Genomic DNA, 24,270 nt, shown 5'->3' with positions numbered 1-24,270 from the left:
TTATTGTAGTGTAGAGTGGGAGGTATAAATCTTCTTTGTAGACCTTACCTTTCACTGCTTGCCTAAAATTATAGATTAATCTTCATTTATCCCATTTCTTTCTCTCTTCCTCAGTCGAAGTAAGCTCTACTTCTTACCATATTTTTCCACACTATTTTATGTTATAGTTATTAGTATAAATATTTTATACCTCCTTGGGAAAAGAACATTGTTTTTACCTCCCATTGAATCTGGTAGAGAAATTACACATAGAAATATGATTTGATAAACTTTTTTCCTTAGTGAATTTATTGTATTAGTAATGAACTACATATAATTAATAAGTAATCGTTTATAACACTTATCCCATACTAGACACTACACTAAGCACATTATATTTGATTCACACAACAGCCCTTAGAGGTAAGTACTGTTATCATCACCATTTTATAGATGAGGAAACAAACAAACAGCTGTTAATTGGGTTGGGTTCAGGGTCACACAACTAGTAAGTGTCTGAGACAGCAAATGAACTCAGATCTTTGTGAATGCAGCCTTGGTGCTCTAACCATTATTTTTGTCCAAATATCCATTTCCTTCCTTTTCTTTTTTGGTAGCTATTTTGGGGTTTGTGACCCATTTCATTTGTAAATATTGGGTTCCAATTTCATAGTTCCTTATCTTTAGACATTCTTGAAAAACCTATTTTGATTCTGTCTGTTACTAGGCTGCTTGCAGTAAAGGGGCAATATATTGTGGTGGCAGGGACAGAGGGCACTACAAAGAACAGAAGGGATGACATCAGGAATCAAAGGATCTAGGGAGGGTTTTCAGCATGCAAGCAATATAGGTTGAGATTATATATCATAAATTTGTGGTGGTCTCATTTGGAATGGATGAATGATTTTCTAATTTTTAAGCCATTTCTACAGCTAGTGTCTGAGACTTAAATTTAAATCATGACGATGAATCTGCCTGATTCCAAGCTCAGGCCACTATCAAATAGGCCAATATTTCTTTTTCATTTTTTTATTATAGCTTTTTACATACAAAACATATGCATGGGTAATTTTTCAACACTGACCCTGGCAAAAACTTCTGTTTCAACTTTTCCCCTCCTTCCTGCCACCCCCTGCTCTAGATGGCAGGTAGTCCCATACATATTAAATATGTTAAAAGTATATGTTAAATACAATATATGCATACATATTTATACAGTTATCTTGTTGCACAAGAAAAATCAGATTTAGAAAGAAGATAAAAATAACCTGAGAAGAAAAAAACAAAAATGCAAGCAAACAGTAACAGAAGGAGTGGAATCTTATGTCGTGGTCCATACTCATTCCCAGTGTTCTTTTCTCTGGATATAGCTGGTTCTGTTCCTTAAAGATTAATTGGAACTGATTTGGATCCTCTCATTGTTGAAGACAATCATGTCCATCAGAATTGATCATCATGTAGTATTGTTGTTGAAGTGCATAATGATCTCCTGGTTCTGCTCATTTCACTTAGCATCAGTTCATGTAGGTCTCTCCAAGCCCCTCTGTATTCATCCTGCTGGTCATTTCTTACAGAACAATAATATTCCATAACATTCATGTACCACAATTTATTCAGCCATTCTCCAGTTGATGGGCATCCCTTCAATTTCTAATTTCTAGCCACTAGAAAAAGGACTGCCACAAACCAATATTTCTAAGGGGAATTATGTACAAATGATAATTTCTTCTCCCATATTATGGGGATCTGAAAAATAGTATTTATACATATATATATATATATATATATTATGTAATACAATCATGACAATCATAGTAATATACTGAGTTAGAATTTTATTATTAATTACAAGTTTAGCCTGTGTGAAAAATTATATCACACCCTTGCAGCACAATGTTTACCAGAAATACTTCCCCTAAAGAAAAAAGAAGAGTAATCTTGAAAAGTGTAACCATGTTATCATTCTTTTGAGGAAAATGTTATAAAAACATTTTATTTTATGGAGAACCCTCATTTCTCTCTAAGGGTAAATTCTTCACAATTTATCAGAAGAAAACATTCAGGAGTGCTTTCATCAGTGAGCTTATTTGCTATTTTCTTGATCTTTTCATTTGATCAGCATTCCCATGAAAATCTCCCGGGAATATCTGCAAAACAGATAGTTGTATCAACAGATCAAAGCTCAAAAGACAGTGATTCATTGGGACAGCATGAAGGTAAGATTATATATTATGTAGAAAGTCGGGTTTCTATTAAAAAAGAAAAAATAAAATGACATCTTGGAGCTCGAGAAATAGGAACTAGAACGTGTGGTTGATATAGAGTCTATCATCAAATACACAAAAGAAATTGCATGAAGTCCTAATACCTCTCACAGGACCTATAAAGAGTATGACTAAAGGCTTGCCTGAGCAGAAAAAAAAAGGAAGGGATATTGGAGAGAGAAAAGTTCAGTGGACAAAGAGAGAGAACAGAAATGGATACATATGATGTGGAGTGACTGATTGTATCTAGGAATTATCTCTGTTAATATCCATCCAGCCTTTGCATTGTGCTTAGTTTTAGGAAAGTGAATAAGCTCCTTTTTAGTTTACTTTGTTATACAAATAACTACCTCTTTGATAATAGGTTATGTCACAGGCTTGGGACCTTCCTCATTTCAGGCCTGCCTCAGGCCTTCACTGATCTCTGTCATCCCCAGATGCTGAAACCTTTGGTTTATTTATTCCTGTGTATTATTAGATAAAATATAAAGTGAAGAAAATGTGTTATAAAACTTCATTTTTAAAAAACTTAAGGAGCTGCTGCTTAAAGTCTAGATTATTCTGTTTCTGTTCAGGCTTTTTTACTGTACCCTGAATACAGGAAATGATAACAAAAGTGACAAAAAGCTGAAAGAAAGTAGACAGCAGGAAGTGAGAAACATAGGTGGTGGAAGATGGCAACCAAAGAGTCCCTTCCTTTCAAGCAGAATATGAGGAGCTCCAGATGTACTGGGAGTTTCTTGATGGCCACTTAGCTGACCCTTAGAGTCCAGTAACAGAGTTTAAAGATGTTAAAATGAAGTGACAAAGGATGAAATAAAACTGAAAAAAAAAAAAACGTTTTCCCTAATTACTGGGGAGAGGAATCACTTGCCAGTAATTATTTGGCAGATGCAGAAATGCTAGTTCCTAAGGACCAGGACAGAACTCTAACTCAGCTTTGCAGCCTTAGTTCATATTGCTTGTTTTCTCTCTTTTCCAGGCAAACTATTTTGGTTATATTTCTACATAATGTCCTGCCCTGTATCCATTCAGGCCATCTAGTGAAATCCTTGTCTTTATTCAGAAACTTTCTTATGTATACACTCCACAAGTTTTTCTAGAGTGTACTTATGTTCCTGATAATTATTTCCCAATATATCAATTTTTTGGTTTCTATTAAAGGTATATTCATTATAAACATGATCAACTAATGTTACAGAGCACCTACTATTATGTACATAACAGTGTAATCCATTCCAAGGTTTAGTCTACTTAACATAATAGCCATTTGGTTTTCTAAAGTTTTAATACGGGGAAATATAGATCAAATGCAAAATAAAAATAAGAATAAGAATAAAAAGAATTATATGTAAATATTTACTTACTCCAATGTCCCATGAATTCATTGGTCTAGATGCTCTGGAAATTGATAGATTAAGGGTGACTTTCCCTACCCATCTTGTCTGAGTTATGTACAGTCTACTTTGGTAATTTCTGGGATGAAAAAAAATTGTTATTTTATTGCTAGACATTCAAAGATTCCCCTATAGAATACACACATTATGACATAAATTACTCATCTCCAGCAGAATATACTCTCTCTAGACTACTCTGTAGTTAAGTCATGAGAGTATACAGCACAAATGTTATGTTTGGATGCATCTGTAAAGATAGTTGATCCTTTAAGAGGAACTTTAGAAATCTTTTCTTCAAGAATCCATCACTAATTATGTAATAGCCAGGTTATGGAGACCCGTGTGTAAAATTTGGTGCCCTGGCAAATAAAATTGCCACTCTGGGATGGTTTCACAGCATACATTAATTTGTGCATTGGTATAAAAGGTGTATATCTTCTTATGTCTTATCCCAGATAATTGTACTGCTCATTTAATGGCCTTTAATAAGATTCTAGCCACAAACACTGGGTAAAGAGTAAGGCTTTGGTCTGGTTGTGCTAGGAGGTTCACTCACTCTATCACTCCTTGATGAAGGACTGCTTTGGGTGCCTCTTTTGTTCCAAAATCTGATCATTCCAAGGGTTTTTGAGTGACTCTTTCAAACACATTGGGTAAAGCCGGTTCAACTTCTCTCAAAGCCTCTTAAGCTTCTTTTGTAAGCTTAAGTGGGGAGTTTAAGGCACTGTCTCCCCTTAAAATGTCATATAATGGTTGCAATTGACAGGTAGTCAAGGCTAACACTGGACACATCCATTGCATATCTCCTATCAATTTTTATAAGTCATTTAAGGTGTTTAGCTTCTCTGTTCTTAAGGAAAATTTTTGTACTATAAGCACCTAAAGGTATACTTCATATCCTAAATATTGAAAAAGAACATGTCTTTGAATTTTTTCTGGAGCTATGTGCAGTTTGTAGTTCTTTAGTGTTTCTATGGTCTTTATAGACTTGCTTCTAACATTTGCTCCTCAGGTACACATCCCAATATATCATCCATGTAATGTAGTAACATAACTTTTGGAAATTCTTTTCTTACTGGAGTAAGAGCAGCAGCAACATGCATTTGAAACATAGTAGGGCTATTTTTCATTGACTGTGCCAAAACTGTCCCTTCATACCTTTTATAAGGCTCAGCTAAGTTAACGCTGGGCACTAAAAAGGCAAATCTTTTCATATCTTACTCATCCAGAAGGACAGAATAGAAATAATGCTTAATGTCTATAACCCAAAGAGGCCATTCTCTAGGCAATTCATTTTTTTCCACTTTCCAGGAAAATTTGTGATAATTTCTTTTTTTTTTATTTTAATAGCCTTTTATTTACAGGTTATATATAGGGGTAACTTTACAGCATTGACAATTGCCAAACCTCTTATTCCAATTTTTCCCCTTCTTACCTCACCCCCTCCCCCAGATGGCAGGATGACCAGTAGATGTTAAATATATTAAAATATAAATTTCTCCAGACAATTGAGTAGGAGATGGAAGCCCAGACTGAAGCTTTCCCATAGTTTCCATCTGTTCATTTACCTTTCTTTATTCAGTCAATATCCTCCATTTTCCAGATTTCTTTCTTAGAACAAATCCTGGGGAATTCCAAGGACTTAGAGAAGGTTGTAAGTGTCCTTGGTCAAGTTGCTCCTATACCATATCTAATAAGGCCTGAATTTTATCACTACCTAAGGGGCACTGTTCTATAGACAGTGGTGTATCAGTTTTCCATTGGATAGGAATAAATGAAAGTGTTGGCAGACCTTTAACAGAGCCCTGCCTAAAAAACCTAGGTACTCATTTTTAATCCTAATTGTTGTAAAATATCTCTTCCCCACAGATTGATGGGGATTTTTTCAACTATAAAAGGAGTAAAAACTCCTGTTTCATCTTCAAATACCCATTTCAAAGGGATAGTACTAACTTCAGCTGCTATTGATCCTTCTACTCCAGACATATAGGTGTCTGCCTTAATCTTTGGGCAGTGACTGGGCCAGTTGCACCTCTAATGACTGTACAGTCTGCACTAGTGTTTACCAATCCATCTAATGGTATGCCATTTATATAGATATTGAGCAAGTGTATGGATGAACACAGTTCTGTGAACAAGGTTTTGTAAGTACTTTCAGGAGGTGAAATGGTGAAGCCTACTATGCCTGGAGGCAAGTAATCCATAGGCTAGAGAGGAACAGATTTCACCTCTCCAGGGGATATCTCAGTTGCATACAATTCTATTCTCCCCAATTGTAATCCCTTTCTCCAATCAGATTGCTTCTTGGATGATTGGTCATGTCTGAATACTGAACTTCTAGACACTCTATGGGTGTAGCATCGGCTGCCATCTCACCCCAAGTACTTTTTGTCTGGGGCTTTGTGGCTGGGCTCCCCATCCCGTTTCCCTAAATCAGTCTACATTCTGATGCCCAATGGAAGCCTCTGTTGCATTTTTGACATGGGGTTTAGGGTCTTGTTCTCCCACCCTGTTTTCTCCCTCTCTCTTTATGCCAATATTGAGCTTTCAAATGCCCTACATTGAAAGCATTGATGAGTCTCTCTGGAAGTCCCTTGCCAAAAGGGACCCTGTATTCCCATGTTCAGATCCTGGGAAGTCTGCATCATAGACTGATTATAAAAGGTATTTGTGCCCACTGTGGCACAGTGTCTTATGATCTCTGCTAAAGGAGCATCTTTGTGTAGTCCCAGTATAATTCTTGTACAAACCTCATTAGCATTTTCTTTAGGAAGTTCTCTTATCATAATTTCTTTTGCTGCATTTTCACCAATAGTTTGTATGACAGCTGTCTTCAGACGTCCCACAAAATCAGCAAAAGGTTCATTTGGACCTTGCTCTGTTTTTGTGAAGGCTTCCCCTCTATCTTGTCTAGAGGGTCCCCCATGATTTGATATTCAGAAGCAATTTGCTGCTGCTACAGGGTAATTAATCTGTACTGAAGAATTAATCTGCATAACAACCTACATCTGTTAGTTGGTCACAGGTGATCTGTATATTAACTCAAGTTTGCCTAATTTGTTGGATTTGTATCCTACAGAGTTCACTATACTCAGAAAGCTACAACAAGTTTTGTGCAAGTTCCACTCATGTTCTTGCTATAGATTTCCAATCACTAGGGCTTAAAATTTTATAAGCCAAATTCCCTAATAACATCTTTACATAAGATGATGTAGCCCCATAAAGAGTGCAAGCCTTTTTCAGATCTTTGATAATTTCTAGATTGAACGGAGTATATCTTCTTTTGTATTGATCTGAAGAGTTAAACTGTTCAATCACAGGATAAATTTCCATTCTCAAATCAGCTTTATTCTGCCCTTCCTCTTTGGCTTTAAATAGTGCCTTTTGCAATAGAGTCATAGGAGAGATTGGTTGCTACGGAGAGGTACTGGTAGTATCACTCCTCCTCCTTCCTCTGCCCAAAAAGGTGAAGTTGATGGGGGAAGGTCAAAGGCCTGCTCAGGTGTAGGTGGAGATGAAGCTGAGCTTCAAGAGTGAGAATCACCTTTTAAGTTCATTCAACTCCCCATGCCTTTTGGCTATTTTATCTGTATCACCCCCCTTCTCTTTCTCTTTCTCCTCCCGCTTCCTTGTCTGGCTGTTCTCCTTAAAAAAACTTTTCTTTTTCTTAAAACTTGTGAGATTCTTTAAGGTCAATTGTATTGGGTTGTATATATAGAATGTTTCCTTAGAAATTGAATCAGGACCATTATCATTGTTATATTCACTTGGTTACTCTCCTACTAATTTCCAATTATCTGCCTCTATTTCCTCTTCCTGGAAGAACCAAAGGGACATGGATTCTAATGGTTCTAAGAGTCCACCAATCTGCTCCCAAATTACAAGCAAACCTTGCCTCTTTATTAACCTAAGTATGCTTTCTATAGAGCTCCCTCAGGGTGGTGGTGGGGGTGGTATGGAGGAGAATCTTTCCTAATATCTACCCCATTTCAGCTAGAAAATGAAAGTTAACTCATTTAACCCTTAACAAAGTTCCCTGTTTCCTGGTCACAGGGACTTCTTCACTGAAATTATGATCCTTAGTACACGTTGGGGCGCCAAATGTAATGTCTGGACTAGCTCCCTGGAGGGCCTCAGGATGGTTCAGTCGGAGTCAGGATTAATCAAAGTTCTTGGTCTTTAGGGAGAGACGTGAAGGAGAGAGGCAAGCTGCACAAGGCTTGCCAAAGATGTATCCTGCATTCTGGAGTCCAGAGTCTCCAGCCTCTCTTCTTCTCCTCCTGCCACCAAGTGACTCTGACTTCTCTCCACCAGCCCTCCAATCCTTGCCCACAATTATCTCACTACCAAAACATTAGCAAGCTCCAATGGTGAGGAGAGCGATCACATCAATATCTCATCTAAATATGTATATAGAGCCATCATCTCACATCAAATAGGAAATTAGCCTTAAGTGTTCTGTTGTGTAATTCAAGCATACCTTTTTGGATTTTCAGCCCTCTACACTTAATGCCTTTTTCTTTGGTATCATCAAGTCACAGTCCATTTACAACAATACATTCCCTTCATATGATGCTCCTCCTGACCCCAATGAGACATACAGTTCTTGAGAGTTAGAGGTATATTTTTCCCACCTAGGGATGTAAATGGATTAGCCTTTAAATAATATACAATTTCCCCTCTTTTATTTTCTACATTTCTCTTGAGTCCTGAGCTTGTAGATTAAATTTTCTGTTCTGTTTTTTTTTTTTTAAAGAAAATGCTGAAAGTGTCTTACTTCACAGAAGATTTATTGCCTCCTATGAAAGATGATGCTCAGCCTAGTTGGGCAGTAAATTTTTGGTTGTAATTCTCAGTCCTTTGCCTTCAAGCATATATTATTCCAGGCCTTCCAATCCCTTTATTGTAAAAGCTGCCTGATCCTGGGAAATTCTGACTGTTGCTCCTTGATAATTGGAATTGTTTTGTTTTGTTTTGTTTTTCCTAACAACTGGCAGTACTTTTTCTTTGAGGTTATAGTTTTGGAGTTTCACAATAATATTTCTCAGGGTTTTCCTTGTGGAATCTCTTTCTGATGGTGATGGATGGGTTCTTTTAATGAGTATTTTCCCCTTCTGTTTCTAGAATATGAAGGCAGTTTTATTTAATCATCTCTTGATGAATGTTGTCCAGTCTCTTTTTTATGGTCATGGCCTTTGATTTTAGTTGGCCAATGATTTTAAATTGTCGCTTTCAGATCTGTTTTCCAGGTTGGTCATTTTTTCCAATGAAATATTTATCATTTTCTTCCTCCTATCATTTGGTGTTGTTTGTTTTCACTGATTCTTGCTGTCTCAGAAAGTCATTAACTTCCATTTGCCCCCTTCTAGTTTTAAGTTTTTTCTCATTTTTTCTTCTACCTCTCTTATTTGCCTTTTGAAGTCTTTTATGAGCACTTCCAAAAATCCTCTTTGACTTTGAGACAAATTCATATCATTCTTTCAGATTTCCTCTGTCGATATTTGGTCCTCATCTAAGTTGGTGTTTTGGTCTTCCCTATTACCACAGCAGCTCTTGGGCTTCACCTTGATTTCTTCAAAAATGTTTACTAAACTATTTTTGTCATCATGGTTTTCAGGTAGTCTAATAATTCTTAGACCATTTCTCCGTCCTTATTTTCCAGGTCATTTGTTTCTCCAATGAGATATTTTACATTTTCTTGTGTTTTTCAGTTTTTTGCTTTGGTTTGATTGGTTCTTGATGTCTTTTTGAATCATTTACTTCCATCTATTCACTTATTTTTAGTGAATTATTTTCTTCAATTAGCTTTTTTACTTTCCTTTGCATTTGGCCAATTGAACTTTAAAATGAGGTGGGTTTATTCCCCCCATTTCACAAATTAGTTGGCAAGATTGCATAATAAGCTATCTTTTACAACTAGGAGTCATTAGTACAAATTGACTTGTGATACACCCAAATTGATTCTATCCAGGTTGTTTAAACTCTCAGTGCCTCAATTTATTAATTCACATAGACTCTGTCAATGAAGGAGATTTTTAATAATCATGATTTCCATACTAATGAAATTTCATATTTAGTTGAATATAACCATTTCAGAAGCAATCTGGCAACATTGCGATGGATGACTTAGAAAAAGTAAATTTTGGAGAATGGATATGAATTAAATAAAATAATATACACAGTGAAATGGGCAAATGGTCATTTATTAATTCTTCCCTTTATACTCATGTAATGGTTGATACAAAGAAAAAGTGTTTATTTCACTGTCCAGCTGAATATTTTTAAAGTATATTTTGCAGTCAAAAGTCAGAAGAAATAATAGATGTCCATTGTACATGATAAGATTTGTTTTTATTTTTGCTTCTCTGCCCAGGAAGGTTTGGAAAGACAAAAATACATTGATTTGCTATTCATTAATCCCTTTGTTCTAACGACTGTCCAGATGTAGACAACTTACATTGCTTTAGACTCTTGCTCATGAAGAAGAGGTAGAAATATGTCTTACTAAACAAAGTCTCTGGATTTCCCTGATTTACATAATGGAGCAAGCAAGTCATGCCATGTCATGCTGCATGTGGCAGTACTACATTTCCAAACATTCCATCTGTGAGAACTGTGGTGAGAAAAGTCAGTTTCTCAATGTGGCCTTTTTTTAATTACTTCCATGAAAAAGCCCAGATTAATTATGTTATGGCAGCTTGTTCCTTCTATTTATGTTATCTGCTAGAGATAATTGTGCTCTATTAGTGTGAAGCAGTAAATGCAACAAAATCACTCACAGATATCTAATACTTTATGACCACCTATTTCTACTCATCTCATTCTACTTAGATATTTATCTATAGCACAATTCCATTTCAGTAATATTGTCATTGCTCAAAAAACACATTGTAGAAATGCTTTAAAATTATTCTTTTCATGTCACACATTATAGAAGTACTTTGAAGTTATGATTTTGATAGTCTTTTTATGTATTAAGTTTTAATTATATTTTACTTTTTTTCCCTACAATAGCAGAAGGAAGTTCTACAAGTGATTCTCTAAGCAGGTAAGCTTTGTATCAGATTTACATTTCTTTTAATTAATCCTCTTGGTCCAGTCTTCAATCAGTTTTTCAGACCAGTACAAAGCAGACTCTCATGCCTCCAAAAGTCATTATCTTTAATTTCAACAATTTCCACTATAACATTAATCCATTTTTTTATATTGTCTTTCAAAAAACTAGCTTTAATAAATACCTACTTGGTGCATGAGTATATGCAAGTATATATATATTATGTATATGTACATTATTATGTATGTACATATATATTTGTGTGTGTGTATATATGTATAATGTGCAATATAGAAATAATATACTAAAATATAAACATCCAAAGACACACACACACACACATGCCCATCCACATAGTGTTTCTGAACGTGTGTTTATTTACATAACTGGCAACTGTTTTGCATTAAAAGAGTTGCTTGCAAATGCTGAGGGATTAAGTGACTTGTTTCAGCTCACAACATCAGTATGTAAAAAAGGACATATTTGAATCTATTATATTTTTATGACTTCCTACTTCCTATCCACAATTCTCTACTGTAACTATTAATAAATAGTTATTGGATGAATGAAGAATGAACCAGTTCCATTTGGCCACCACACATAGTAGCAACTTCAGATGAATTCCTAACAAGACTTTGAAGGTATATCTGCAGTGCAAATATGTATCATCTTATACTTGTGGAGTATAAGTGCTCAAATAAAGGGGTTATCAATATAGTGTAGGATTAGTCACTGGGACCAGGATCCTAAGTTAAGACTAAGAAATTTTGGAAATTTCTCACCAAGGAGAAAAAAAGTAGAAAGAAGAGGGAAGTGTCTGGTGAGTGGTTTCTGCTGGGAATTCTTGTGGACAACTGTGGTAGAAAGCTACTTTTAAACTTTGAGACTTTGACAGGAATATTCTTGTTCCCAATTAGAGACATACTAGCTGGCATTGTATCTTGAGAAGTAGTAGTAAAACTTTTTTTTTAAGAAATACATTTCTCTAGAGCTCCTAGAAAGGCAAACACATATGGCAAACCATTAGTTGTAAAAGCCATTAACAACAATGAGTAAAGATGCTAAAATATCTCACTTCTACTGAACTCATTTTCTCACAGCACAGAATGTTATTTTTGAAGTAAACTACAGATTCTGTGCTCTTTGTTGCTATCAGTGATAACTTATTACAGAAGGTGAAAAGTTTGGAAAAAATCATTTCTACTTTCTAGATGATTAAGTAGAATATAGTATTCCTGGAAATTATAAAAAAAAATTGAAAAAGAAAAGAAAAAAAAACCCTACAAGACACAAAGTGAGGAGTGATTGTGTCAGAAGGTTGATAGGAAGAATCCTACGATACCAAGAACGTTTGGAACCTTTCTTCCTACTTTTATCCAAAGAATGAAGAAGTATCAGATATATATATATATATATATATACATATACACACACAAAACATCTAAGTTAGACTGGTTCCTAATATGACCTGAGATACTTATCACAGCCATAAAGATGGCATTTATTAATATGATTAATCAAGATACTCTAAAGTCAGAGGGAAGAGGGGGAGGGATTTAAGGAATTGATCTAGAAAGTAAAGAAACTATTAAGAAGGAGTTAAGGAGAAGACAGGGAACAGTCTAGGTAAGAACAAACTCTCATGTACATTGGGTTTTTGTGAATAGTTGCAGGATGCCTAATGAGATGATTGAATCAGTCTCAGATATGCTAAAAAGGCAGTCCTGCAAAATTGATCTTCTTTGGTAGAGGATTATGGTTAATCGATATATTTCAGCATTTACATTATTCTTATTAATGGGGCCAAATGAGTTCTTTTATTAGATTTTAATTTAAGGGGAAACAACTGTGAATATGATTTTGAATCCTTAAGAATTTGGAACAAAAAAATAGATGAAAAGTTAACAAATTCAGAAGACCTTGAGAAATTAAAAGTGACTTTTAAGTTGAAGGAGTAAGAATTCATTTAAAGGAAGAAAAGAAAGTTAGTCCAAGGAGATACAGGACATAAAACAAACCAAAAAAAAAAAAAGGTGAAGTCTAAAAGGAGGAGGAGGTGGTGGTGGTATAGGAAGAGATAATGAAATCCAACTGAAATAGAAGAAGAATGTTAAAAAATGACCAAAAAAGTAAAGTCACTTGGCAAGTTTAAGGAGAAGGGAAAAGAAATTGGGCATGTGTATAAAAGAATTAGATGATAAAAGATGGAAGAAAAGGGAGGGAGAAGATAGAAAGGGAAGGGAAGAAAGGAAGGAAAGGGAAGGGAGGGACAAAGAAAAAAGAAAAGCTGTCTTGTTACTAACATGTCCTAAGGAACTGGCAAAAGAAGTGCTTTGGGGTTAATGGAAAGGGAATGGGAGTGGGAATAAAAAACTGGATTCAAGTTTCCATTTTGTCACACTCAGCAAGTGACCCCGGCAACTTTAGTTGCCCATAGTTGCACATCTGAATGCACAACTTTCTTCTCTGAAAGTTCCCTGCACTATTCACTCTCAAGTCATATACCTTACCCTCCTTTAATTCTGGACCCCACTACCCTCTTCCTCCGTATTGATAAACCTGACATTGAAACTCCCTGAAAGCAGATTACCACAGCAATTGTAAAAACTGTTTCTAGCAAGGAACGTAAATGATTGCCCTTAGTATTTGGAGACCTACTATTATCTACTCTTATATCTATCAGGCAAGTAGGCAAAGCAGTGGGTGATGTCCTGGGTTTGGAATCAGGAATACTAATCTTTATGAGTTCTAATCTGGATCTGATATTTATTAGTCTGTGATTCCAGGCAAGTCCCATGTATCTCTATTTGCCTCACTTTCATCTGTGAAATGAACTGGGAAAAGGAATGGAATTCCACTTCAATACCATTCCAAGATGCCAGATGGGATCACAAAGAATCAGATACTGCTAAAATGATTGAATAATAAGAAACACAACTCATATCTAGATAAGAAACCTGTGGAAGGTAACTCTAAGAAAAAATAAGACTCACAGTGGAAGTGTTTGTGAGAACCTACTAGGGAAGGCACAGAAAACAGACTACAAATAGATTCCAGGGTTTTGATGATTCTGTGATTTATGTCCTATTTTGTTCATTTGTCAACTTTAGAAGGTTGTAAAATTAAAAACGAAATTATTCTGGAGGATAGACTTACTGACAGCTTTTATACTAATATTTTCTTCTCTACCAAAAATGAATCTTGGAATAGTAATAGTTCATATATCCTGCTCTATTAAGTCATCTTTTGCAATGTATAACTTGGTGATAAAGCATCCTGCACTTGTTTATGATTGACTTCTAGAAATAAAAGTAAATTTTTGGTTTCTTTTTTGAAAGTGTCTCTGACAAACCAGGATCTGATGATCACTTATCAAGCTCAGATAATGAATTGGATTTTGACATGAAGGTAAAGTTTCTTTATTTTTCTTTTACTCAAATTTCAGTTTTGAGGGTGCTTTGCTTTGTTAAAAGTATTTTAAATATAGTATACAATCTCTTTAGTATATAACGTGAAAGATCCAAATGAAGTTAAATGGACCTAAATGATTTTAAAACAAATATGCTTTTTTTATGTTTTCTTAAAAGTTTCCTCACCTCTACCTGTTTTGTTGTGTTTTTCTTTTTTTTTTTATTTTCTTCTGAAAAACTAGGTGAAATCAACTTTTATACAAGATATTTCTGCCAATATTTCTATATCGCTCTCTATATTTCTTTGTACTTTTATATTTATTTATGCACTGAAAAAAAGTACTAGATTTGGAGTGGAGGACCAGGCTTCATATTCCATGACTGTCACTCTAAAATAAATTCTATTTTAAAATCTTTGTTTTCTAAATGATACTTAAGGTTTCTTCTACCTCCAAATCTGTGATCCATTTCCATAATCATAATAATAATACTTTTCCCTAAATGTTGGTTGTACAGGGTGCTTCCAATTTTTTTTTTACAAGTAGAGCAGCTATGAATGTTTTTGTACACATAAATCCTATTGTTCCTTCCTTTATTCTTTTTAGGATGAATTCTCACTAATGGAATCAAAAGACAGAATCAATTTTATGATTGTTGTATGTTGTTTTCTCAAACACCTTGACCACCATGCAGTCCTTTTAGTGGAACATGAGAATTTCCCACTACGAGTATTTTTTCTATGGCATTTTATTTATTTTTTAAAATTTATTTTATTTGAAAAAGCAATAAAAAAAAGAAAAACAGAAAAGTAATACAAAACAAAATAAAGCAAACAAAAGAGAACATTGTCATATGCCCTACAAAACTTCAGGAAGGATTCAAAACATATAGCAACAAATTACTAGATCAAAAAAGCATATGTGTGTGTGTGTGTGTGTGTGTGTGTGTATGTATAAAAATATATATATGGGTGTGTGTGTGAATATAAATATATATATGTGTGTTTATAAAAACATGTGTGTATATAAATATATATATATATATATATATGTGCATGTGTATGTACATATATATGTATATATTCATATATGTAGAGAAATTTATATAGTGATTTATATTAGTAAAAATAATTATATTCATGAATATCCATTTTTTTCTTCACTTTTTTGAAAATTGTTGTTTGTCTGCTATATGACTTATTTTACTCATTTACTTTACTCTTTTTTCCCCTTTCATCCCCCCTCCCACCCTGAAGCAAGCTATACCTAAAAGATATATTTATGTAGATACATCTATATATACATACACAAACACACACCATGTACACATGAATTTCCTATCTCTGCTGACTCTTTAATTAAATTCTGCTCCACAACTTGCCTTGCTATCACTTAAACTTCCCCCACTGCAGAATCTTTCCCTTGCCTTCTTTCCTCACTCTTTTCTTCCCTGTCTGCCCATCCCCCTCCCCTTATTTCTTTGTAGATTTGGGAGGGTCCTATACTCTTCATGGTATATATGTAGTGTTGACTATTGAATCGATTCCCAATGTGAGCAGGTTTTCAGAACTGAGTCTTCCTTCCCCCTCTCTAATGCCGGATTCTTCTTTCAAACCTCATTTGTATCCCATTATTACTATTTTTCCTCAACTCTGACAGAATTTCTTTTTGTTGATGTGAATCTTAAACATATAGTGTATATTTCCCATGTTAAAAAAATTTATTGATGTTTAAACATTTTGTCTATGTTGAATTCCTTAATGATCTTTGATATTGACTCTTATATGTTAAATTTTCTGTTAAGTTCAGGTTTGATTGATAGAAAGTCCTGAAATTTTGCAAATTCATTTAATATAAATAATTTTTCTGGATATGATATTTTTGGTCATAGGTCTAGTTTTTTTTGTTTTTGATTGTGGGTAGATTGATCTGGAGTCTGTGGTCTTTTATTGTAAGGGCTGATAAATCTTATAATATATATATATATTATATATATAATCTTATAAATATATAAATATACATTACCATTCTAATTGTAGCTCCAGTATATTTAAATTGTTTTTTTTTCTTGCTTCTAGCAAAATTTTCTTATTGATCTGAGGATTTCAAACGTTGGTAAATATATTTGTGTATTTTCCACAAAGGATCTTTTTGAAGTGATGATGGATCAATTATTTTCTGTTTCTACTTTCCCCAAATGTTCTGTTACTCCAGGACAATATTCTTAGATTATTTCCTGCATTATCGTTTAAAAGTCATTTGGGGGGGGGATCCCAACTTTCTGTCAGTCCAATTATTCCTATTTTTTTTTTCTTGATCTGTTATTCAGATCTGTCATTTTTCAAATAGTATGTTTCACATTCTGGTCTGTTTCTTCATCTCTCATAGCTTTACTGGCTTTGAAGAAGCCCAAATCTAATGGGCTTTGCTCACTTCTAATTTTCAGTTATTTTAATCTTTGAGATTCTGTACCTCCTTTTCTAGTTGGTTAACTTTTATTCATAATAATTTTTTCATATTTTTCTTGATTTTCTTGGATGACATTTTTTTTAGTTTTTCCTCAATGTCTTTCATTTGATTTTTGAATTCTTCTATAAATTCTTTCTGGACAGATAACCATTTCACATAACTCTTTGAGGTAGAAGCTTTTTGTTACTAAAGAGTCCTCTGAAGATGAACCCTGATCTTCTCTGTTCCCATATTATGTTTCAGTGTTGGGGTTCTTTCTTTGTTGGTTCAATTTTTTAAATGAGGCTTATTAGTATAAGCACCTCTAATCATGGGTCAAAGGATGGAGCTTCAAGCTTCCCTTGAGCTCTTCACACTGATCAGGAATCCCAAACCAAGAGCTCCATTCTCCTGCAAGTGCACACAGTCAACAAGGTCCCTGCTCTACTACTTCTGTACTCACCAGGTGCTGATTCCTTCTTGCCACAGCCTTGTCTCAGCAGCACAGTGGGCATTTCCAATCAGCTGAGATTCACTATGTCTTCCTGGACTCAAACCCCAATAGGACTCACCTCAATCAGTGGGGTGAGGTGTGAGGGTCTCTGTGGTTTCTGCCAAGGCTTCAGCTATAATCAGCTAGCTGTGGGATTCTCCACTTGATATTTCTGTGGGGCTAGCCTGGAGTTGTTTGCACTTCAGACAGAATATTTCTCAGCCTTGGGTCTTTCCAGTTCTTTTGGAGTTATATCAGAAGCTCTCTTCTGCTCCAAATTATCTTGATCTTTCACCAGTCTCTATTCACCCTGAGGCACAAATTTTTCTATTTGGGGAAAATTTGGAAAGCTTGAAATTTAACAAATTACTCCTCTATTATTCCTTCCCTCTTTGTAATTTTTAACCTTCTAGATGATATGATAGGCTTTTGTTTATTTTTACGTTTCTCTGAGTATTGGAAAATTGGAACATTTATCATGAAGTTAATGATATATTTTATTCAATCATTTCTTCATTTTGAGGTATTTTGCTAAATTTATAAATTTATCACATTGTCTTGGAATTAATTAGAAAATGACTTTAAAGGCAAAACTATACATTGAACATGTGGGAAAGAGAGGATTAGGTTCTTATGACCACCAAAGTTCATAATCTTTAACTAGAGATGATTGATCATACTATTTCTAACCCCAGTTTAGAGGCCTTCTCTTTGAAGTAATTTTCTGACATGACCCCAGGTGAATACCTAGTCTTTGATCCTTTTCCAGCTTCCTTTTCTCAATAAATTTAAGCTCCTTGTAGGGAAGGCAGTCTTCTCTTTTGCTTGTATTGGTATTCTCAGCACTTGACATTGTTTCTGACATACACACAAACACACATACACACAAACACACACATACCCATATATACACACACACACACACATATATATATATATGTATATATATATATATATATATATACATATATATATGTATGTATGGATATTGCTTAATAGGAATTTTTTAAAGCTATATAATCTTGTGATCCTAAAATTAATTATAGTTTTATTAGTGTATGATTTGCAAAGTTTGTAAATGTGCATAGACGAGAAATGCAAAGAGAGTTGTTTAATCTATAAAAATGGGACAGATAAGAACAAGGAAGAGACTAGTAGAGGCTCCACAAATTTGGTATATTGTGGTTCTCATTTTTTTTCTACCTTGTGAAAATGAGGTTACTAATTAAATCACACAAATACTTGAAGTAAAAATCATATGAATGTTAAGGTTTGAATGTATATATTCCATATTCTCATTTTCCAACTTAATTTGTATCGATATTGGAAATATTTTCCAAATTTTTTCTATTCTTTTAATTTTAAAAGCCTAACTTTTATATTATACGGATCCTGTATAGACATACCTATTGATTTTGTCTCCAGTACTTATTCTGTTTGATGAAGTGTATCTTGCATAGTAGCTCAAAAATCTTATTCTATTTATTACAGATTTTAATTTTAAATATTTGAATTAATAGGGCAGCTAGATGGGTGAGCAGTGGCCCTGAAATAAGTAGGATCAAAGTTCAAATGTGATCCCAGATTCTTCAAGTATAATAACTGTGTGATCCTGGACAAAGCACTTAACTCCAATTACTTCGCCAAATAAATAAATGAAATTATCCCTATTAGTAGAGTTTATTTTAGTGTAGAGTGGGAGGTATAAATTTTCCTTGTAGACCTTATCTTTCACTGCTTGCCTAAAATTATAAATTAATCTTCATTTATCCCATTTCTTTCTCTCTTCCTCAATCGAAATAAGCTCTTCCTCTTACCATGTTTTTGACACTGTTTTGTGTTATAGTTAATGGTATAAACATTTTATACCTCCTTGGGAAAAGAACGTTGTTTTTACCTCCCATTGAATCTAGTACAGTAACTTACACATAGAAATATGATTTGATGAAAAAATGTTTATTAGTAATGGACTATATATAATTAATAAATAATATTTTATAGCACTTATCCCATACTAGACACTACACTAAGCACAGTATATTTGATTCACACAACAGCCCTCAGAAGTAAATACTGTTATCATCACCATTTTATAGATGAGGAAACTGAAACAAACAGCTGTTAATTGGGTTGGGTTCAGGGTCACACAACTAGTAAGTGTCTGAGACAGCAAATGAACTCAGATCTTTGTGACTGCAGCCTTGGTGCTCTAACCATTATTTTTGTCCAAATATCCATTTCCTTCCTTTTTTTTTTTTTTTTGGTAGCTATTTTGGGGTTTGTGACCCATATTTCTTTCATTTGTAAATATTGGGTTCCAATTTCATAGTTCCTTGTCTTTAGACATTCTTGAAAAATCTATTTTGATTCTGTCTGTTACTAGGCTGCTTGCAGTAAAGGGGCAATATATTGTGGTGGCAGGGACAGAGAGTACTACAAAGAACAGAAGGGATGATATCAGGAATCAAAGGATCTAGGGAGGATTTTCAGCATGCAAGCAATATAGGTTGAGATTATATATCATAAATTTGTGGTGGTCCCATTTGGAATGGATGAATGATTTTCTAATTTTTAAGCCATTTCTACAGCTAGTGTCTGAGACTTAAATTTAATTCATGAAGATGAATCTGCCTGATTCCAAGCTCAGGCCACTATCAAATAGACCAATATTTCTTTTTTTTATTATTATTATAGCTTTTTATATACAAAACATATGCATGGGTAATTTTTCAACACTGACCCTGGCAAAAACTTCTGTTTCAACTTTTCCCCTCCTTCCTGCCACCCCCTGCTCTAGATGGCAGATAGTCCCATACATATTAAATATGGTAAAGTATATGTTAAATACAATATATGCATACATATTTATACAGTTATCTTGTTGCACAAGAAAAATCAGATTTAGAAAGAAGATAAAAATAACCTGAAAAGAAAAAAACAAAAATGCAAGCAAATAATAACAGAAAGAATGGAAATGTGATGTCGTGGTCCATACTCATTTCCCAGTGTTCTTTCTCTGGGTATAGCTGGTTCTGTTCATTAAAGATCAATTGGAACTGATTTGGATCCTCTCATTGTTGAAGACAACCATGTCCATCAGAATTGATCATCATGTAGTATTGTTATTCAAGTGTATAATGATCTCCTGGTTCTGCTCATTTCACTTAGCATCAGTTCATGTAGGTCTCTCCAAGCCCCTCTGTATTCATCCTGCTAGTCATTTTTTACAGAACAATAATATTCCATAACATTCATGTACCACAATTTATTCAGCCATTCTCCAGTTGATGGGTATCCCTTCAATTTCTAATTTCTGGCCACTACAAAAAGGATTGCTACAAACCAATATTTCTAAGGGGAAGTATATACAAATGATATCTTCTTCCATATAATTAGCTTGTGAAAAATAGTATTTTTATACATATATATTATGTAATACAATCATGACAATCATCATAATATACTGAGTTAGAATTTTATCATTAATTACAAGTTTACGCTGTGTGAAAAACTGTATCACAGCCTTGCAGCACAATGTTTACCAGAAATACCTCCCCTAAAGAAAACAGATTAAAGATTAATCTTGAAAATTATAAGCATGTGTCATCATTCTTTTGAAGAAAATGTTATAAAAACATTTTATTTTATACAGAACCCTCATTTCTCACTAAGGGCAAATTCTTCAAAATTTATCAGAAGAAAACATTCAGGAGTGTTTTCATCAGTGAGCTTATTTACTATTTCCTTGATCTTTTCATTTGATCAGCATTCCCATGAAAATCTCCTGGAAATATCTGCAAAACGTATAGTTGTATCAACAAATCAAAACACAAAAGACAGTGATTCATTGGGACAACATGAAGGTAAGATATTATGTAGAAAGTCGGGTTTTTATTAAAAAAGAAAAAGTAAAATGGCATCTTGGAGCTCGAGAAATAGGAGCTAGAATGTGGGGTTGGTATAGAATCTATCATCAAATACACAGAAGAAATTGCATGAAGTCCTAATGCCTCTCACAGGACCTATAAAGAGTATGACTAAAGGCTTGCCTGAGCAGAAAAAAAACAAGGAAGAGATATTGGAGAGAGAAAAGTTCAATGGACAAAGAGAGAGAACAGAAATAGATATATATAATGTGAAGTGACTGATTGTATCTAGGAATTATCTCTGTTAATATCCATCCAGTCTTTGCATTCTGCTTAGTTTTAGGAAACTGAATAAGCTACTTTTTAGTTTACTTTGTTAGTTATACAAATAACTACCTCTTTGATAATAGGTTATGTCACAGGCTTGGGACCTTCCTCATGTCAGGCCTGCCTCAGGCCTTCACTGATCTCTGTCATCCCCAGATGCTGAAACCTTTGGTTTATTTATTCCTGTGTATTATTAGATAAAATATAAAATGAAGAAAATGTGTTATAAAACTTCATTTTTAAAAAATTTAAGGAGCTGCTGATTAAAGGCTAGATTAATCTGTTTTTGTTCAGACCTTTATACTGTACCCTGAATACAGGAAATGGTAACAAAAGTGACAAAAGCTGAAAGAAAGTAGACAGCAGGAAGTGAGAAACATAGGTGGTGGAAGATGACAACCAAAGAGTCCCTTCCTTTCACACAGAATATGAGGAGCTCCAGATGTACTGGGAGTTTCTTGATGACCACTTAGCTGACCCTTAGAGTCCAGTAACAGAGTTTAAAGATGTTAAAATGAAGTGACAAAGGATGAAATAAAATTGAAAAAAAAAAGTTTTCCCTAATTACTGGGGAGAGGAATCACTTGCCAGTAATTATTTGGCAGATGCAGAAATGCTAGTTCCTAAGGACCAGGACAGAACTCTAACTCAGCTTTGCAGCCTTAGTTCATATTGCTTGTTTTCTCTCTTTTCCAGGCAAACTATTTTGGTTATATTTCTACATAATGTCCTGCCCTGTATCCATTCAGGCCATCTAGTGAAATTCTTGTCTTTATTCAGAAACTTTCTTATGTATAAAGTCCACAAAGTTTTTCTAGAGTGTACTTATGTTCCTGATAATTATTTCCCAATATATCAATTTTTTGGTTTCTATTAAAGGTATATTCATTATAAACATGATCAACTAATGTTACAGAGCACCTACTATTATGTACATAACAGTGTAATCCATCCCAAGGTTTAGTCTACTTAACATAATAGCCATTTGGTTTTCTAAAGTTTTAATACGGGGAAATATAGATCAAATGCAAAATAAAAATAAGAATAAGAATAAAAAGAATTATATGTAAATATTTACTTACTCCAATGTCCCATGAATTCATTGGTCTAGATGCTCTGGAAATTGATAGATTAAGGGTGACTTTCCCTACCCACTTTGTCTGAGTTATACCTCAAAGTACAGTCTACTTTGGTAATTTCTGGGATGAAAAAAGAAATCGTTACTTTATTCCTAGACATTCAAAGATTCTCCTATAGAATACACACATTATGACATAAATTACTCATCTCCAGCAGAATAGACTCTCTGACTACTCTATAGTTATGTCACGAGAGTATACAGCACAAATGTTATGTTTGGATGCATCTGTAAAGATAGTTGATCCTTTAAGTGGAACCTTAGAAACCTTTTCTTCAAGAATCCATCACTAATTATGTAATTGCAGGGTTATGGAGATCCATGTGTAAAATTTGGTGCTGTGGCAAATAAAATTGCAACTCTGGGATGGTTTCACAGCATACATTAATTTGTGCATTGGTATAAAAGGTGTATATCTTCTTATGTCTTATCCCAGATAATTGTACTGCTCATTTAATGGCCTTTAATAAAATTCTAGCCATGAGCACTGGGTAAGGAGTAAGGCTTTGGTCTGGTTGTGCTGGGAGGTTCACTCACTCTATCACTCCTTGATGAAGGACTGCTTTGGGTGCCTCTTTGTAGCAAAATCTGATCTTTTCAAGGGTTTTTGAGTAACTCTTTCAACCACATTGGATAAAGCTGGTTCAACTTCTCTCAAAGCCTCTTAAGCTTCTTTTGTAAGCTGGCGTGGTGAGTTTAAAGAACTGTCTCCCCTTAAAATATCATATAATGGTTGCAATTGAAAGGTAGTCAAGCCTGACTGTACACATCCATTAGATATCTCCTATCAATTTTTGTAAGACATTTAAGGTGTTTAGCTTCTCTGTTCTTAAGGAAAATTTTTGTACTATAAGCACCATAAGATATACTTCATATCCTAAATATTGAAAAAGAACATGTCTTTGAATTTTTCCTGGAGCTGTGTGCAATTTGTAGTTCCTTAATGTTTCTATGGTCTTTTGGAGACATGCTTCTAACATTTTCTCCTTAGGTGCATGTAATGTAATAACATAACTTTTGGAAATGCTTTTCTTACTGGAGTAAGAGCAGCAGCAACATGCATTTGAAAGATAGTAGAGCTATTTTTCATTGACTGTGCCAAAACTGTCCCTTCATATCTTTTATAAGGCTCAGCTACGCTATCATTGGGCATTGAAAAGGCAAAACTTTTCATAGCCTCCTTTTCCAGAGGGATAGAATAGAAACAATCCTTAATGTCTATAAACCAAAGAGGCCATTCTCTAGGCAATTGAGTAGGAGATGGAAGCCCAGACTGAAGCTTTCCCATAGTTTCCATCTGTTCATTTACCTTTCTTAAATCAGTCAACATCCTCCATTTTCCAGATTTCTTTATTAGAACAAATACTGGGGAATTCCAAGGAGTTAGAGAAGATTGTAAGTGTCCTTGGTCAAGTTGCTCCTGTACCATATCTAATAAGGCCTGAATTTTATCACTACCTAAGGGCCACTATTCTATCAACAGTAGTGTATCAGTTTTCCATTGGATAGGAACAAATGAAAGTGTTGGCAGACCTTTAACAGCAGCCCTTCCTAAAAAATCAGGTACTCATTTTTAATCCTAATTCTTATAAAATGTCTCTTCCCCACAGATTGATGGGGATTTTTTTCAACTATAAAAGTAGTAAAAACTCCTGATTCACCTTCAAATATCCGTCTCAAAGGAATAGCACTAACTTCAGCTGCTATTGATCCTCCTACTCTAGACATATAGGTGTCTGCCTTAATATTTGGCCAGTGACTGGGCCAGTTGCACCTCTAATGACAGTACAATCTGCACTAGTGTTTACCAATCCTTCTAATGGTATGCCACTTATATCGATAGTGAGCAAGTGTATGGATGAACACAGTTCTGTGAACAAGATGTTGTAAGTACT

General features: G+C 34.4%; 1 protein-coding gene and 1 long non-coding RNA gene across 2 annotated transcripts in view; one reads left to right on the top strand and one right to left on the bottom strand.

Moving 5' to 3' along the window:
* Positions 1-24,270, top strand: part of LOC111721221 (POTE ankyrin domain family member A-like) — a 90,609-nt gene that overhangs the window by 47,843 nt on the left and 18,496 nt on the right. Inside the window, exons 9-12 of the mRNA XM_031938308.1 lie at positions 2,099-2,195; positions 10,655-10,688; positions 14,033-14,102; positions 20,811-20,907. Coding sequence (XP_031794168.1) covers positions 2,099-2,195; positions 10,655-10,688; positions 14,033-14,102; positions 20,811-20,907 — 298 coding nt within the window. The remainder of the gene's footprint in view (positions 1-2,098; positions 2,196-10,654; positions 10,689-14,032; positions 14,103-20,810; positions 20,908-24,270) is intronic.
* On the bottom strand, positions 1,807-22,462 carry LOC116419259. Its single transcript, XR_004229518.1, has 3 exons — positions 22,320-22,462; positions 3,611-3,719; positions 1,807-2,126 (listed from the first exon to the last, which is right to left on the bottom strand). It is a non-coding gene; the product is annotated as an uncharacterized LOC116419259 (long non-coding RNA).

This window comes from Sarcophilus harrisii, chromosome 5, assembly GCF_902635505.1.
Source record: "Sarcophilus harrisii chromosome 5, mSarHar1.11, whole genome shotgun sequence".
Taxonomy (NCBI): domain Eukaryota; kingdom Metazoa; phylum Chordata; class Mammalia; order Dasyuromorphia; family Dasyuridae; genus Sarcophilus; species Sarcophilus harrisii.
This window is presented reverse-complemented; position numbering and strand designations above follow the sequence as displayed.